General features: G+C 33.9%; 2 protein-coding genes across 6 annotated transcripts in view; both read right to left on the bottom strand.

Moving 5' to 3' along the window:
• Window positions 1-13,953, bottom strand: part of LOC106138395 (multiple C2 and transmembrane domain-containing protein) — a 28,909-nt gene that overhangs the window by 10,328 nt on the left and 4,628 nt on the right. The window contains exon 1 of one of the 5 annotated variants that reach the window (XM_013339531.2): window positions 2,929-3,190. The exons of 1 other annotated variant lie outside the window; for it this stretch is intronic. In XM_013339531.2, the coding sequence (XP_013194985.2) occupies window positions 2,929-3,068 (140 nt within the window). In that variant the 5' untranslated portion in view covers window positions 3,069-3,190. Of the gene's footprint in view, window positions 1-1,847; window positions 2,015-2,044; window positions 2,370-2,928; window positions 3,191-13,953 lie in introns of those variants that run through there. 3 more of the 5 variants (XM_060954588.1, XM_060954591.1, XM_060954592.1) reach the window with 3 other exon arrangements.
• LOC106138400 (neuronal membrane glycoprotein M6-a) lies at window positions 7,145-9,436 on the bottom strand. Its single transcript, XM_013339539.2, has one exon. It carries the CDS (start codon window positions 9,287-9,289, stop codon window positions 8,540-8,542), a length of 750 nt encoding a protein of 249 aa, XP_013194993.1. The 5' UTR covers window positions 9,290-9,436; the 3' UTR covers window positions 7,145-8,539.

Genomic DNA, 13,953 nt, shown 5'->3' with positions numbered 1-13,953 from the left:
AATCGAGAGTTTGACTATTTCTTTTTTTTATGTGTGTACAAAGTACCTACCTATTTTAAGTACAAATAGTTAACTTGGGAAAGTAAAAATGTAATGTAAGCTAAACATTAAATTGATAAATCAACAAAGTGCTTAACCCTGGATTATTTCCACTGGCGGTAGTGAGTCATGGTAAATGGTATTCTACTTAATAAATGACTTAAGTTCACAAGGAGAGCCAATTTTAGCTAAACCATTTCACGGCATGCAAAGCCTACGTCTTTTACTGCACAAAAAAAATTGCTACACTCACTAAAGTTCGTGAGGGAAGTAGATACTACTAACGAAGTTTTACGTTTTATTATTTCTCGTAATACTGAAGCTTCCTTTAATGTGTTACTACTAGAAGTGATATAGATAAATTATAAATTGATCTCGATCTGATACAAAGAAAGAAGTAAAAACTTGACAATTGTTTTATGACGAAATCGAAACAGAGGCTATTGTCATGAATTGCGTACAATTTTTTAATCCGTTTAATAGTTATGTAGGTACCTACGTAGGTAGTTTCTAAACCATTTCTGAAAACAATGACACAGTCATTGTTAATGATTCGTTCGGACTCAGGCTTGGAAGAATACTGGAGTCCGTGACTGGAAATCCTGTTCAACTTGTTTTAATTTCCAAGTAGGTATGTTAAGAACATCGTATGTTTTAATCTATAAATACTAATGTAGTTTTGATTGGAACAGTCGATATCATGAAATTTTACTCAACAGATTTATGAAGAATACTTTCTTCTAATAAATATTTATGTTAGGTATATTATTGTATAATGTTTTAGTTTAACAGTTCTCATATTAAAAAACCTCAGAAATGCATTGTTCATTCAATTGGAAGCCGCAATGTGTTAATGAATCTGTCTCAACTACAGAAGTGAACTAACCGATTCATACAATTAAGAATTAGCTAGGTATATTCTGGACATCTTAACACCTCAACTCGAGTCTACAGAAAATTACCACTGAACTTGAACAGGTTTTGTTTTGATCGGATCAAAAACGAGTAGGTAAGTAGCAAAACATCTCGTAAGTCCGACCTTTTACTCATGAAAAAATAATGCCACCCGAAAGTTCATATTTTTTTAATTAGGTAGGTAGTTATATATGTAAAGTCTTTTTTAACGATTTCTTCCCTAGTTTTATTAACAAATAAGTATATATTAATACTAAATAAACTCATGAATAATAAGATATATTACTTATTAAAAAGTACAAATTTGGAATTGTCTTTTTTTTAAACTGTCGTCATTTACCTGTATTCATTAAAATTAGAAAATCGTGACCCTTTATGAGTTCACAACTTCCGCACTTAATTAGGTTGTCTGTTGGTCAACCACATTTAATTTGAATACAAAGGAATAATATCTAGTAATTTTCAATAGTTATCGGGTAGTATATAAGCTCTATGGAGTAAGAGTGAGCTAACAAGACATAAAAGCCAAATTAAGCGAGACGTATAAGACAGGTGCTAGCCAATGTTCTAAAAGAAAAATCCTAACACTACTTTTCCCTGTACGAGTACCTACACTCTGCGCGGGAAAATTTGTCAACACAATGCATTCAAAACTTGAAATCCGCTTAGTACGAACAAAGCTAAACACATTTTGTAAATGACAAGTTACAAGCCATGAAAAGATAAGGGAAAGTTTTAACGGTTGGCTGCCGGCACAAAACAGAGAAGTGTGAGAGGATTGTGAAGTACCTAGAAAGGTGTAGTTTTTGCATACTCCCAAAGGAAGAGGCGCAATGTATGGTCCAAATAGAGCACAAACTCTTATATGTATTTATCGGTTAATTTGTACTTACAGCTAATTAATAGCAACACATTTTGTTACTCCTTAAAATTCGACACACTGTTTACCGTTTTTACCCGTCACTACACAATTATTTACACACCTCATTGTCGACTATAGAGACGCGAGTGATTGTTTAGAATTTAGGAAGATCGATACGATTCACTTTGTCAATACGAGATAAAGCAGGTATCCTGTCATAATACTCACCGGCTGCTCGATTGCCGGTCCGCAAGGTCACGTAAATTTCTCTCGTTGACAATCTTATCTTCTAAATCATTTGGTGATGAAATCTGTAGCGGAGTGTTCACTGAGTTTTTGTTATCTGTTAACTGCGACACGCTTGAATGATCATCGACTGAAGACTCAATTTCGCCATTTCCCGAAACAGCAATAGCAACGGCTTCAGACAGTGATTGTCTTGGCGGTGGGCAGTCGCCACAAATGTCGTGGATCTCGTTATCTTTAATATGGTGTGGTGCCACATCCTTTAGCATCTCTTTATCACTACATTCTAAATGAGATTTTGTTCTAAAAGAAAATTTTCTCCTGAAAGACATTATGCCTACCTAAGAAACACCGTATCACTTTATGTGCCTATCGCGCCACAAAAACAACTAAACAATACACCTATTTGCGGTTGCAGGCACTTTAAATGTATCACTTAGGTAATTTATTTCACATTTTATTGATTAAATACGATAACGTTTAAAGGGAGTAGGTATATAAAGATGACTGTCTCCCGTTTGACCGTTAGTTTTGTCACAAATTCTTAAAATTATAAAAATTACCTAAATATGTATATTGCACGATCGATGACACGAGGCAAAATACGTTAAGATATCTACTTAAGTATATACTTCACAATCACTAGTAAACGTCTTGTCTTTTGTGTACTTTTTTTAATAATATCGTAACTAATGTGACGCTAGCTTGAATGAAATTAAGTAAATGACAAAATGCGGGAATAATGAACAATGTCTGACGACACCACATTGCAGTCCAATTAATCTTTTTCATCATCATGATATTAAATCGTTAGTTAATATAGCAATACTCGTTAAAATATAATTAAAATAGTATTTTTAACATACCTGTCGTCTGAATACGGCTGCGTCGATGGTATACAATTGACTGATTTCTCGAGAGGCTGTCTGCGGCGGTCGCTCAGCCAAGGGAATTCCGGCTTATACTTGTTTTGATTCTTTTTTCTCCACCACGGAAGTATATGCATGACTACACCTACGATTGAACTTCGAACTTAACTGTATCCCGCGAAAGCCAAAAGCGTGTATTCACGCCGCCGTGTCGATAAAACATGTAAGTAGGTACTGTGATTTTATTGGAAATGGATCGGTGTGTTGCATAAATTACCATAATTGTTAACGTCACATACGCATCATACATGATTACAGGGTAACCCTACTCTGCCAGTTTCGGTATTTTAAGTTGTGATCGTGGTGAGATATTGATGCGTGGGTGACAAAGCAAACAACTTCACTGAGAAAAGAAGCGCCCGATAGTGTTCCGTAGCACCCATGAATCACTATCGCTAGGTATATAGTATAAAGCAAAGTCGCTTCCCGCGTCTTTTTGTATGTATGCTTATATCTTTAAAACTACACAACGGACTTGTGTTTGAATGTTTGTCTCTTAGGGATAGTAGCCCACAATAATCAATTTTTATACTTTATTGTTACGATAGATAAGAAATGGCTTATTTATGAAGCGATTTTATGCATGCAGCATCAATCCTTTTCTAATTCAGTACCTTAAATATATTTTGCATTTAATATGGAATAATATTGCTCTTTACAGCATGTAATTATAATGAATATTTTGTAGATTCAAAAAGTAAAGACATCGCGGTGGAGGCGGCACAGGCCGGCCGGCGGAACGTCCCCATAAATAATGCGTCGAGGCGCGCGCTTCTCCCTATAGGACTTTGTGACAATAAATAAGTAAAAATGTAAAGAATAGATGCTGTTAACGAGGAAACAAAGACATTCTGTAATATATTTTGATATCAGCTTAGCACCCGTGCGAAGCAGGGGCGGGTCGAAATAATAGAGGCACAATAAATGATTTATTAGGACTTAAAGTATAGGTTAGTACTAATAAATTATTTTGATCTTTATAAATATTTTGCTCTATCTTCCCTTCTTTAAAAATGTGAACAGTTTGCCAAGCAGCAACTTTGTTAGGGCTCTCTGTCCTTGTTTACAAAAACTTTCAAGACGATTTAAAGGTCAATTTGTTTTACGAGGCGTTGATCACCTAGAAACCTTCGCGGAGGGCGACCATCGGCGCATGCGGAATTCTTATTGTCTGTTTTGGAGTAATGGATCTTCAGAAAGCTGTTTCGAGGCTAAAGATATTAATCGAGTGCGGAATAGCCTGTATACATATAATAATGGGATGTGGTCTCATTATACATTTTGTATGCTTCGATTGCCCCAGTCGTAGGTAAGTGTAGGTAAATATACCTATCTACTAATTTACTTTATGAATTAAGGTTTTGGGTAAATTGTATAAGAAAAACAGAAGAGACTTTTCTTTTTTTTAATAAACATACATACATACATACATACCGTCACGTCTATATCCCTTGCGGGGTAGACAGAGCCAACAGTCTTGAAAAGACTGAATGGCCACGTTCAGCTATTTGGCTTAACGATAGAATTGAGATTCAACTAGTGACAGGTTGCTAGCCCATCGCCTAAAAAAGAATCCCAAGTTTGTAAGCCTATCCCTTAGTCGCCTTTTACGACATCCATGGGAAAGAGATGGAGTGGTCCTATTCTTTTTTGTATTGGTGCCGGGAACCACACGGCACAACAATATAATTTTTTAATAAAATAATAACTTATTTGATTAAATAATAACTTATTGGATTGAATCATTATTCAAACGTAAATATCAAACGTAGGTGTATCAGGTGTATGCTACAAAAAGATTTACTTAGCCTTACCATTAGGTGTTGCCCTGATTTCTATGGGTGTATGGGTGCCGTGTGGTTCCCGGCACTATTACAAAAAAGAATAGGACCACTCCATCTCTTTCCCATGGATGTCGTAAAAGGCGACTAAGGGATAGGCTTATAAACTTAGGATTCCTCTTTTAGGCGATGGGCTAGCAACCTGTCACTATTTGAATCTCGGTTCTATCATTAAGCCAAATAGCTGAACGTGGCCATTCAGTCTTTTCAAGACTGTTGGCTCTGTCTACCCCGCAAGGGATATGGACGTGATCATATGTATGTATGTATGTAAGTTTTAAATTAGTAGAGTATTATCTTATCTTTACAAACATAGTTACCTATATCAAATTTATACCACCTTCATAGAATTTTTTTTTCGTTTTCTGTAACCACCCTTCTTTGCGGATTCCCTACCTATATCCGCCTTGCCCTGTTGCGGTTTCCCCTGTCCTCATGTCCTTATAAGTGGCTAATATAACTATGAATTACTCATTCTAGTCTCTTGGAAATCGAATTAGGTATTTACGCAGGAGACAAAGGTGTCAGGTTTACGTCATAAACTGTGTACCTACCTATCTATAGATCGTAAACATTCCATATATGCCCTTATAAGAAACATATTATGTAAATGTAATTACGATATTGGAGATTCATCTATGGGAAAGCTCTCAATGGCTCTCAGCTAAGGTAATGGCGAATCATAGGGAGTTTTTATTGGGGTTTCATTAGTTTGTAGGTACCTGCTTCGATCAACAGAACAACAAAATAAAGCATTACCTACAAGCTTTCGAGATAATTTTGATAAATAAATAACTTCTGACATCAATATAACGAGCATACTGCATAAAGAGTTATATGCATGAATGTGGATGAAGCGAAAGTAGTAGGTAGGTTAGGTGTGCATTGATGTTGGTAAGGGGAAAGGGGCGGGATTTTAAGGTAGGTATGTACGATAGACTAAGCAAATAATATTATCCGCCCTTCGGCGTTCTTACAGAGACACATACCGCCATGGGGCTCACATAAAACATTTTGTAGGTATAACTTTTATTTAATAAATATTTTCTAATCTAAGTCGGACTTGTAAACTCAGTCAGCGAGAAATTTGTTGACCTTCGCTGATACAACTGCTGTTATGAGGCGTGTAATAGCAACCAAAGCGAGACTTCCCGTTGGCCTAGAATCATGAAAGGCAAGACAATCATCTAATTTAGAGAAATAAAACCTAAGACATATCGATTTTGAATAAGTTTATGACATAATATATACTAACATCTGCCCGCGATTTCAATCGCGGTTTATGCACCGGGATTTATGTAAAGTATACGTGTACCGAGAGTGTGTAGGTGTCTAATTAAAGTAGGTAGTAGGCACTAGACACTACTCTCATCTATATATATCATTGTAGTTTCATTAAGATCTCCTCAGTAGTTTTGTATACAAGCATCAAAAATTCATACATATTTTCACATTTATAACGACTGGTAGGTATATCTTTTTATTACTACCTACAAAGTTTAGGAACTATTTCCTTGATGATGTACCTATACGTCCCTACGACAAAAGGAAATTTCTAATCTCCTGGTAAAGGACAGTTACAAGAAGGACAAGACAGAGATTGGTTTGAAAAAAATAAAATGTTGGAAATTTAATAAGATGCATACCTATATTTTAAAAGTTTAAGCTAACAAAATCCTGTCTTTTGCGTCAACTTGATGTTTGACGTATGTATCTAAGTACTTCCATCTTAAGCGTCTAGATTAGTATTTACTAAGTAGATGCATATTTGCAACAAGGAAAATTACTATAACGAACAGTTCATCGAGATCACCAGTCACGTAACCTATGTAGCAATGGAAATTAGGTTTAATTGTATTTGACCTGGGCCATTACAGCTATAAGTATGTCAAGTGGACGTCGGATAAATAGAATATATTAAATAGAATGTGTTCAAAAAGGGAGAATGATGTTCAGGGTTCATGTCCTCTAATTAATTAATTATTGTTAGCTCTCATTATATTTTAACTGAAGATACAAAAAATTTATGACCGAAATTGGAGCAGCCGCGTACGACTAAAACGAAAAATCCCGTTAATTTTATTTCTCGAAGGAAATCCGAAAAATCTCTACTATAAAATATCATGTATTTTTATTTGAAATTGCATATAAATAATCTGAAGATTGCATACATCAAAATCAAATCAATTAGCATTGGAACCTTTAATCAACTTAAATTGTATTGTAATTGGAAAACGGAAATGTAAATATCAATAAGTTTCCATTCAGGTTTCTGTGTTTTAGAAAGTCATTAATTAAAAAAAGCAAAAATATGAGTTAAATTAATGAACATTTATTAAATTACAAAACTTATCCTAGGCAGTACAAATTATATCAATCAATGAATACATAAATTGATGTAAAAGGGGTAATAATGCAAAAAACATCTACACAGGCCTTGGACAATTTTTCACTCCTCATATCAGAGTAAAAAAACATTAATATTTTTCAACATCAGGAATATAGTTACCTAGAAGCTACCTTATAAAAATGATTTATTTTTAACAAACTTATTTCTAATTAAACTATGACTTAATTCTAAAGTAACAAAAAAAATTGGTAAAGGTGGTATTAAAATTGTGAAGAAACATCGTTATACATATAATAGTGAGCTATAAAAAAATATAACATACCATAAATGCTTCAGTTTATTAATAAAACATCCTGATATCAAATTGTGCTGACTAATGTTAAAACTTTCTATTGAGTTATACCCTATTATAGTAAAAACATTGTACTTAAACACTGAACATATCTTTTAAATTTTTATTTAAAATATTTTTCTACACTGCAACTTAATAGGGCTTAATAAAACAGAAACACTACCAATAATTAGTAGTACTTATAACTAAAATGAAACTTGAAATCATAGATATATTAAAAGAATAATAATTTTAGGTAATTATTTATAATTATAGTATAATATATAAGTTAATTATAATTAATTACCTACTAAAAATTACAATGTTTTTTTGTAATTACTATTTCAATAGATTCCAGACATACACCATTACAATCTATTAAATAGATTTATTATAATTCAAATGCAAACTAAAATCACACAAGCTGCCTTTTTTTCTATATTGATGAGTTGTTTATTTAAGACTGCTATAGTAATTTGAAATAAAATTACATCAGTAATTATGTACTTAGTAATACTAAAAAAGTAAAAAATAAGTCATAATTTTACAGAGCACCTTTACATATACATGCTCATATTATTATTATATGAAAAAAGATTAAATAAGCTGGGATGTAAATTATACAATACATAGCATATAGGTATTCTGACCTGATGATGTATAACTCTTCCTTGCTCTATCACTGTAAATTATACACATATATATTTAATTGTAACGGAATGTTTCATGGACGAAATAGTCAAGAGGACACAAGATTTTAAAGTATCTTACTAAGATATAAATGGAAGAAAATGTGCAAAAGAAATAATTTTATAATACTACTCTAAAGTATTAGGAATGGGATATGTAAATGCAAAGTCCAATCTTACTAATCATCATTGAATGCCACCCACTGGACATCAGTCTTTTATTTTACCTAAATTTGTCAGTGAACACTTTATGGTCAATCAATGCAGTTACAATTTAACTTTGTCACATTTTAGTTGTGGCTTCGAGGGAGCGCAGTAATGGCGCACGGGCCATATACTAGAATCTGTCTTTAGATGAATGCATGTCATTGTTAGCAAGATACTGAAGCTCTTGCAATTCTTGGAATTTGTCATGATCTCTGATGTGTGCATAGTTGGCAGATAAGCACATTAAATAATGCACCAAACTCAATATAACTAGTACACATGAAACCATTGCCAGAATGAACATAAATTCTGCTTTCTCAACATAATCTTTGCAGAAAAGTTTAACTTTGTGAGCTTCACATATTCTCATATCCTCTTGTTTGACAACTGAAGGAAACATAAAATCAAACTGGGTAAAGTCGATGCATGTTGATAAGTCAATGTTTTTTGGCTTTGAGCAAAGTTTCCAGAAAATTGTGAACAAGAAAGTTGTTATCACTAAGAATCCTAGAAGTATTATCCAGACAAATGTCAAGATGTAAGTGATGACCATGAACACAGCACAGGATATTCTTCCTCCAACTCGGGCTCTCCATGCCCTGTATACCCTTTGTCTAGTTGCACCTGTAGTGAGGCAACCTAAGCATAGGAGCATGAATCCTAGTGCTGCCATACAAGCACTTCCCACGATGAAAATCATCTGCAGAGCTTCAATCCAAATCAGACGAAAGTGGAATACTTCATCAAACATAAGGATAGAAAGAGAAGATCCTCTATACATTGTGCCACAAAACACTCCCACGCCCAAACAACACATTATTGTAGCGATTAAGGTTGCATGAGGTACTCTCGTCAGGCAGGCCTGGCACGCTTCACCCATTTTTATAAATTATTGTTAATGTTATCCTGCGATATTCAAAATTTAACGAGTCTTAAAATACCTGGGTATTAAAAACAGATTTTTAAACTCAATGAATCACAAATACAGCCACTTCACATTATCTGTCACACAAACAAATGTCATTAATTCTATTAGAGATGGGTTGAATAAACTAACCGTTTATTTCAACCGCTAAACGCGTTAACGCCTTTTTTTTCTCGGTACCAATCACGTGTAACGCGACTAGGCGTTCGTTCACGCGTTTACATATCCCGTTGACGTCCAATAATTTACGCATGAACTACATTTCCTCGCACAATCAATCAACTAGCCAAAATTAAAATGTTCTATCACCCAGTTTACGAACGACCACAAACGGTCTTATCGTTGCGTCGTTGGAAAAACGACCCACTATTCCATGATTGAATGAGGCATACTTAGTTATAGGATTTGCATCAACAAACCGTTTTAAACTCTTTTTATGTGTTAATAAATAACTTATTTGTTACACTCATGAACTACATTTCCTCGCACATTCAATCAACTAGCCAAAATTAAAATGTTAAATCAACCAGTTTACGAACGACCACAAACGTTCTTATCGTTGCGTCGTTGGAAAAACGATCCACTATTCCATGATTTAATGAGGCATACTTAATTATAGGATTTGCATCAACAAACCGTTTTAAACTCTTTTTATGTATTTATAAATAACTTATTTATTTGTTATAGCTGGAGAGCTAGTGAACCCTCCGAGTAACGGTGTTCCTGTAAGGCTAGAAATTTGTAGAGTGATGATTCATAGCACACCAAGGCCAAAAATCATGACCTGGCAGGCATCTGCCCTGCACGTCATCATCACTTTTATTTCTTAAAATGTAAAAAAAATAGGAAAAATAAACTTCCTGCTGTAAGCTTCAAAATTTAATATCATCTATTTTATTTATTGATAATTATAAAAAAAAAATTGCCAGGCGATTAGAGTAAGCACAAGTACCTGCCAGGTGCATCGAGAACTGCACATTTTAGGAAGAAAAATAAACTTTCTTCTGTAAAGTTGAAATTTAAGTATATGTTTCAGTATATCATTTAGAAGAAATGTGTACAATGACAGGCGGTTCTGAACAGCATAAGACCTTGACAGGCGAGGGGAAAGATGCTCAGAACGTGCTAGTAAGAGGCGTAACGTAATTGCATGTAGAGTCAGTGACATGAAAGAAAAAAATAAAAGATGCAATATCTTTTACTAATTGTTATGTAATTTAAATTATTTTTCACATTAATTAGCATCTTCATCCGACACTTCCTCACTACTACTTTTTTCATCTTCATCCGACTCTTCCTCCTCTGAAAAGAAAAATATATTTCAATCAATTAATAATGTGATTAAGAATGGAATATCGCGTTCAATTATAGTATATTGAATCAAACAACTGTATATTACCTGAAATATATTCTTCAGTTTCAGTTGACTGTGCTTCGGCAGTATCAGCATTAGTTGGTTCTTGTAGTAATATGTCATATATAGAAGAGGGAACCGTATCCCCTTGAAACCAATTGAAATCGTAGAGGTCATCGATTAAGTTCCAACCGTTATTTTCAGGAGTAAGAAACGTTGGTTCCTTTAAATGACTATTTCGCCAGATATTTGTAATATATGCAGCCCTTAATAATTGTTGTTGCAGTTCGCGTTGACATGGTGGTAGATTTGGTGCATCATAACTTATTATTTTTTTCATAAATATTTTGGTGTTATTCGTGTCATAGGTGGTAAGGAACTTCTCATAACGTGCCTCATTTAATTTTTGACATTTTCAACCGTACATTTGGCACACAAATTTCTCTAGTATTGAAAAAATCTCTTCTTTCTTCTCTATTATTTCTGCACTTCCTAATGCTGCAAATGCCTTTTGATACTGATGAGATTTTTCTAATAGTTTAAAAGGTCTTTTTTTCCTCTTCTTAAAAAGGACGGGTTAAAATCGCAACCGGTAAATGCATGAAATCCTGGTAAGCTTTAACATATCTAGGTTCCCAATTTTTCGTATACTTCAGAAATGTTGATCCATTTTTAAAATTGTTGGTGCCATATTGGATGTAGATTTTTAATTTATTACAACAGAAAACAAAAACGCATCGATAATTCTTTTTTCATTTTTTTTTATCAGAAACAAAAACAGCCATTCTTAAAAAAAGAAATAAGAATATGACTTAATCTACTCACTACAACACATTTCCGGCCAAAACGTAGATTACCACATGAAAACAATATACACCTTTTATGTAACACTTTATAAACTTATACACTTAAATATACCAATCTACGTAGTATAAACTAGGAACCCACCTCAAATGACGCCAATAAGTTACGAGTATAAATCATTTCAACGATACCCAGCAACACAGCTTTAAGCAAGTTGCACTTTAAATTTACAATAATACATAAAATGAACATTATAATCAATTACACATGTATAATAATATTATTATACGTTAAAAATTTGCACATATGTACATATTCATACTTACTTATTACATTATCAAACAAAAGAGCGTATAGCAACACCCGCATAGCATCCAAATAAATAACACACATTACCTTCCTCGAAAGTATTTCCTTCACATTACTCAAGATAGCAATAAATAATAATATAAAATTTAAATTTTCAAAGTCACTCAAAATATGCAGCGTAGTAATTCAAAAGTAGGATTCGTCTTCATATAATAATCGTTGACACTCGCAGGCTCTTAGCATCTTTCCCCTCGCCTGTCAAGGTCTTATGCTGTTCAGAACCGCCTGTCATTGTACACATTTCTTCTAAATGATATACTGAAACATATACTTAAATTTCAACTTTACAGAAGAAAGTTTATTTTTCTTCCTAAAATGTGCAGTTCTCGATGCACCTGGCAGGTACTTGTGCTTACTCTAATCGCCTGGCAATTTTTTTTTATAATTATCAATAAATAAAATAGATGATATTAAATTTTGAAGCTTACAGCAGGAAGTTTATTTTTCCTATTTTTTTTACATTTTAAGAAATAAAAGTGATGATGACGTGCAGGGCAGATGCCTGCCAGGTCATGATTTTTGGCCTTGGTGTGCTATGAATCATCACTCTACAAATTTCTAGCCTTACAGGAACACCGTTACTCGGAGGGTTCAGTAGCTCTTAGACTATTACACAATATTTCACCTTACATACTACCAACATATGATATGGGACACTATCGTTTACAATTATTCATGAACGTGAAAGAAACGATGGTTTTACGCTTGTAAGCTTAATAATAAAATTCGATATTTCTGCCATTGTTTACATTTTGGTTCCAATTTTCTCCTTAAACGTTATTGTTTTGACCAAGGAATATACGATATAATGTGATTTAACCTACCAAACTATATCCCGATGATAAAAAATACAAAGGTCTAAGTGTAGGTTAAAAACAATGGAATGTTCATAACCATGATTATGTTTAGGTACATAATATATAATTCTTGATGTATTTAGAGTGACTGATTTTTTAACTAGTTTCATAAATTGAAAAAAACCGTTATCAATTCAATCACTAGCAGACGATATAGAAAAAGTCAAAGCAAGCTAAGAATTGATATGGCAAGTGTGCCACTGTTAAGCCTTTTTAGCCTTAACTGCGTATAGTACCGAAGACTGAAATATCTATCATGAAATATGTATGTATAACACAGACATATTTAACGAATATTTTCTTATATAATGTGGTGTTTTTAAACCTGTGATGAATAATAAATATGTCTATTCAAATTATTACAATGTTCTGTATGTGAGTGCACACATTTTAGTTAAATTAAACAAATATCTCAACACGGAGAAATATCAAAAACATAATAAACTTTAGCTAGTAATGTAAACATACATTGTAAATAATATAACACAATTGAAACTGCAAAGAGCGAGACAAATTAAAACATCTAGGAGAATAGAAGTGAATGACCCGAATTATTTAACCATCTCAATAGAGGACAGAAATGCCGCATGGAGAGCAGGTGTTGGGAGCAACGACTGTAATTCCTTGTGGACAGCACTGGATGACTGAGGATAACTGGCAATTGGTCGAAGAGCGCCGAAAACTTAAAGCCAGTGGCGCTAGCATTACTGAGCTTAATGCCAGGTCAGTTATCATACAAGCGGCTTGCAGACGTGACCGCAATGACCACCTGGGAAAGATGTGTGATGAACTGGAACAGCATTTTGATAAATACCAAACCAAAGACCTCCATGTTAAGGTGTGATACATAACACGCCAATTCAAACCCAAGACGTGGGCTATGAGGACTCCGTTGAGATGACGGTTACGGAGATAAAGGACATTGTGAATGTATGGAAGGAATATTGCCAATCACTATTTTTCAGCAATTGTACACCAAGCTTCAGATGTGCTCCCTACCAAATACGTGACCGTGAATCCGACATCATGTGGGATGAAATACGAGCGACAATTAAACATCTCAAATTCAATAAAGCCATAGGATGTGATGAAATCCTAATCGAGGTCTTTAAGGCGATGGGAGAATCTGGAGTCGATGTCTTATTGACTATCTGCAATAAAATATGAGAAACTGGCATAATGGCCTGATGACTGGTCGCAATCCATTTTTATTCCGCTGCACAAGAAAGGGTCCA

This window comes from Amyelois transitella, chromosome 4, assembly GCF_032362555.1.
Source record: "Amyelois transitella isolate CPQ chromosome 4, ilAmyTran1.1, whole genome shotgun sequence".
Lineage (NCBI taxonomy): Eukaryota > Metazoa > Arthropoda > Insecta > Lepidoptera > Pyralidae > Amyelois > Amyelois transitella.
Note: the sequence above shows the minus strand (reverse complement) of the source record. Positions and strands in the feature narration are given on the sequence as shown.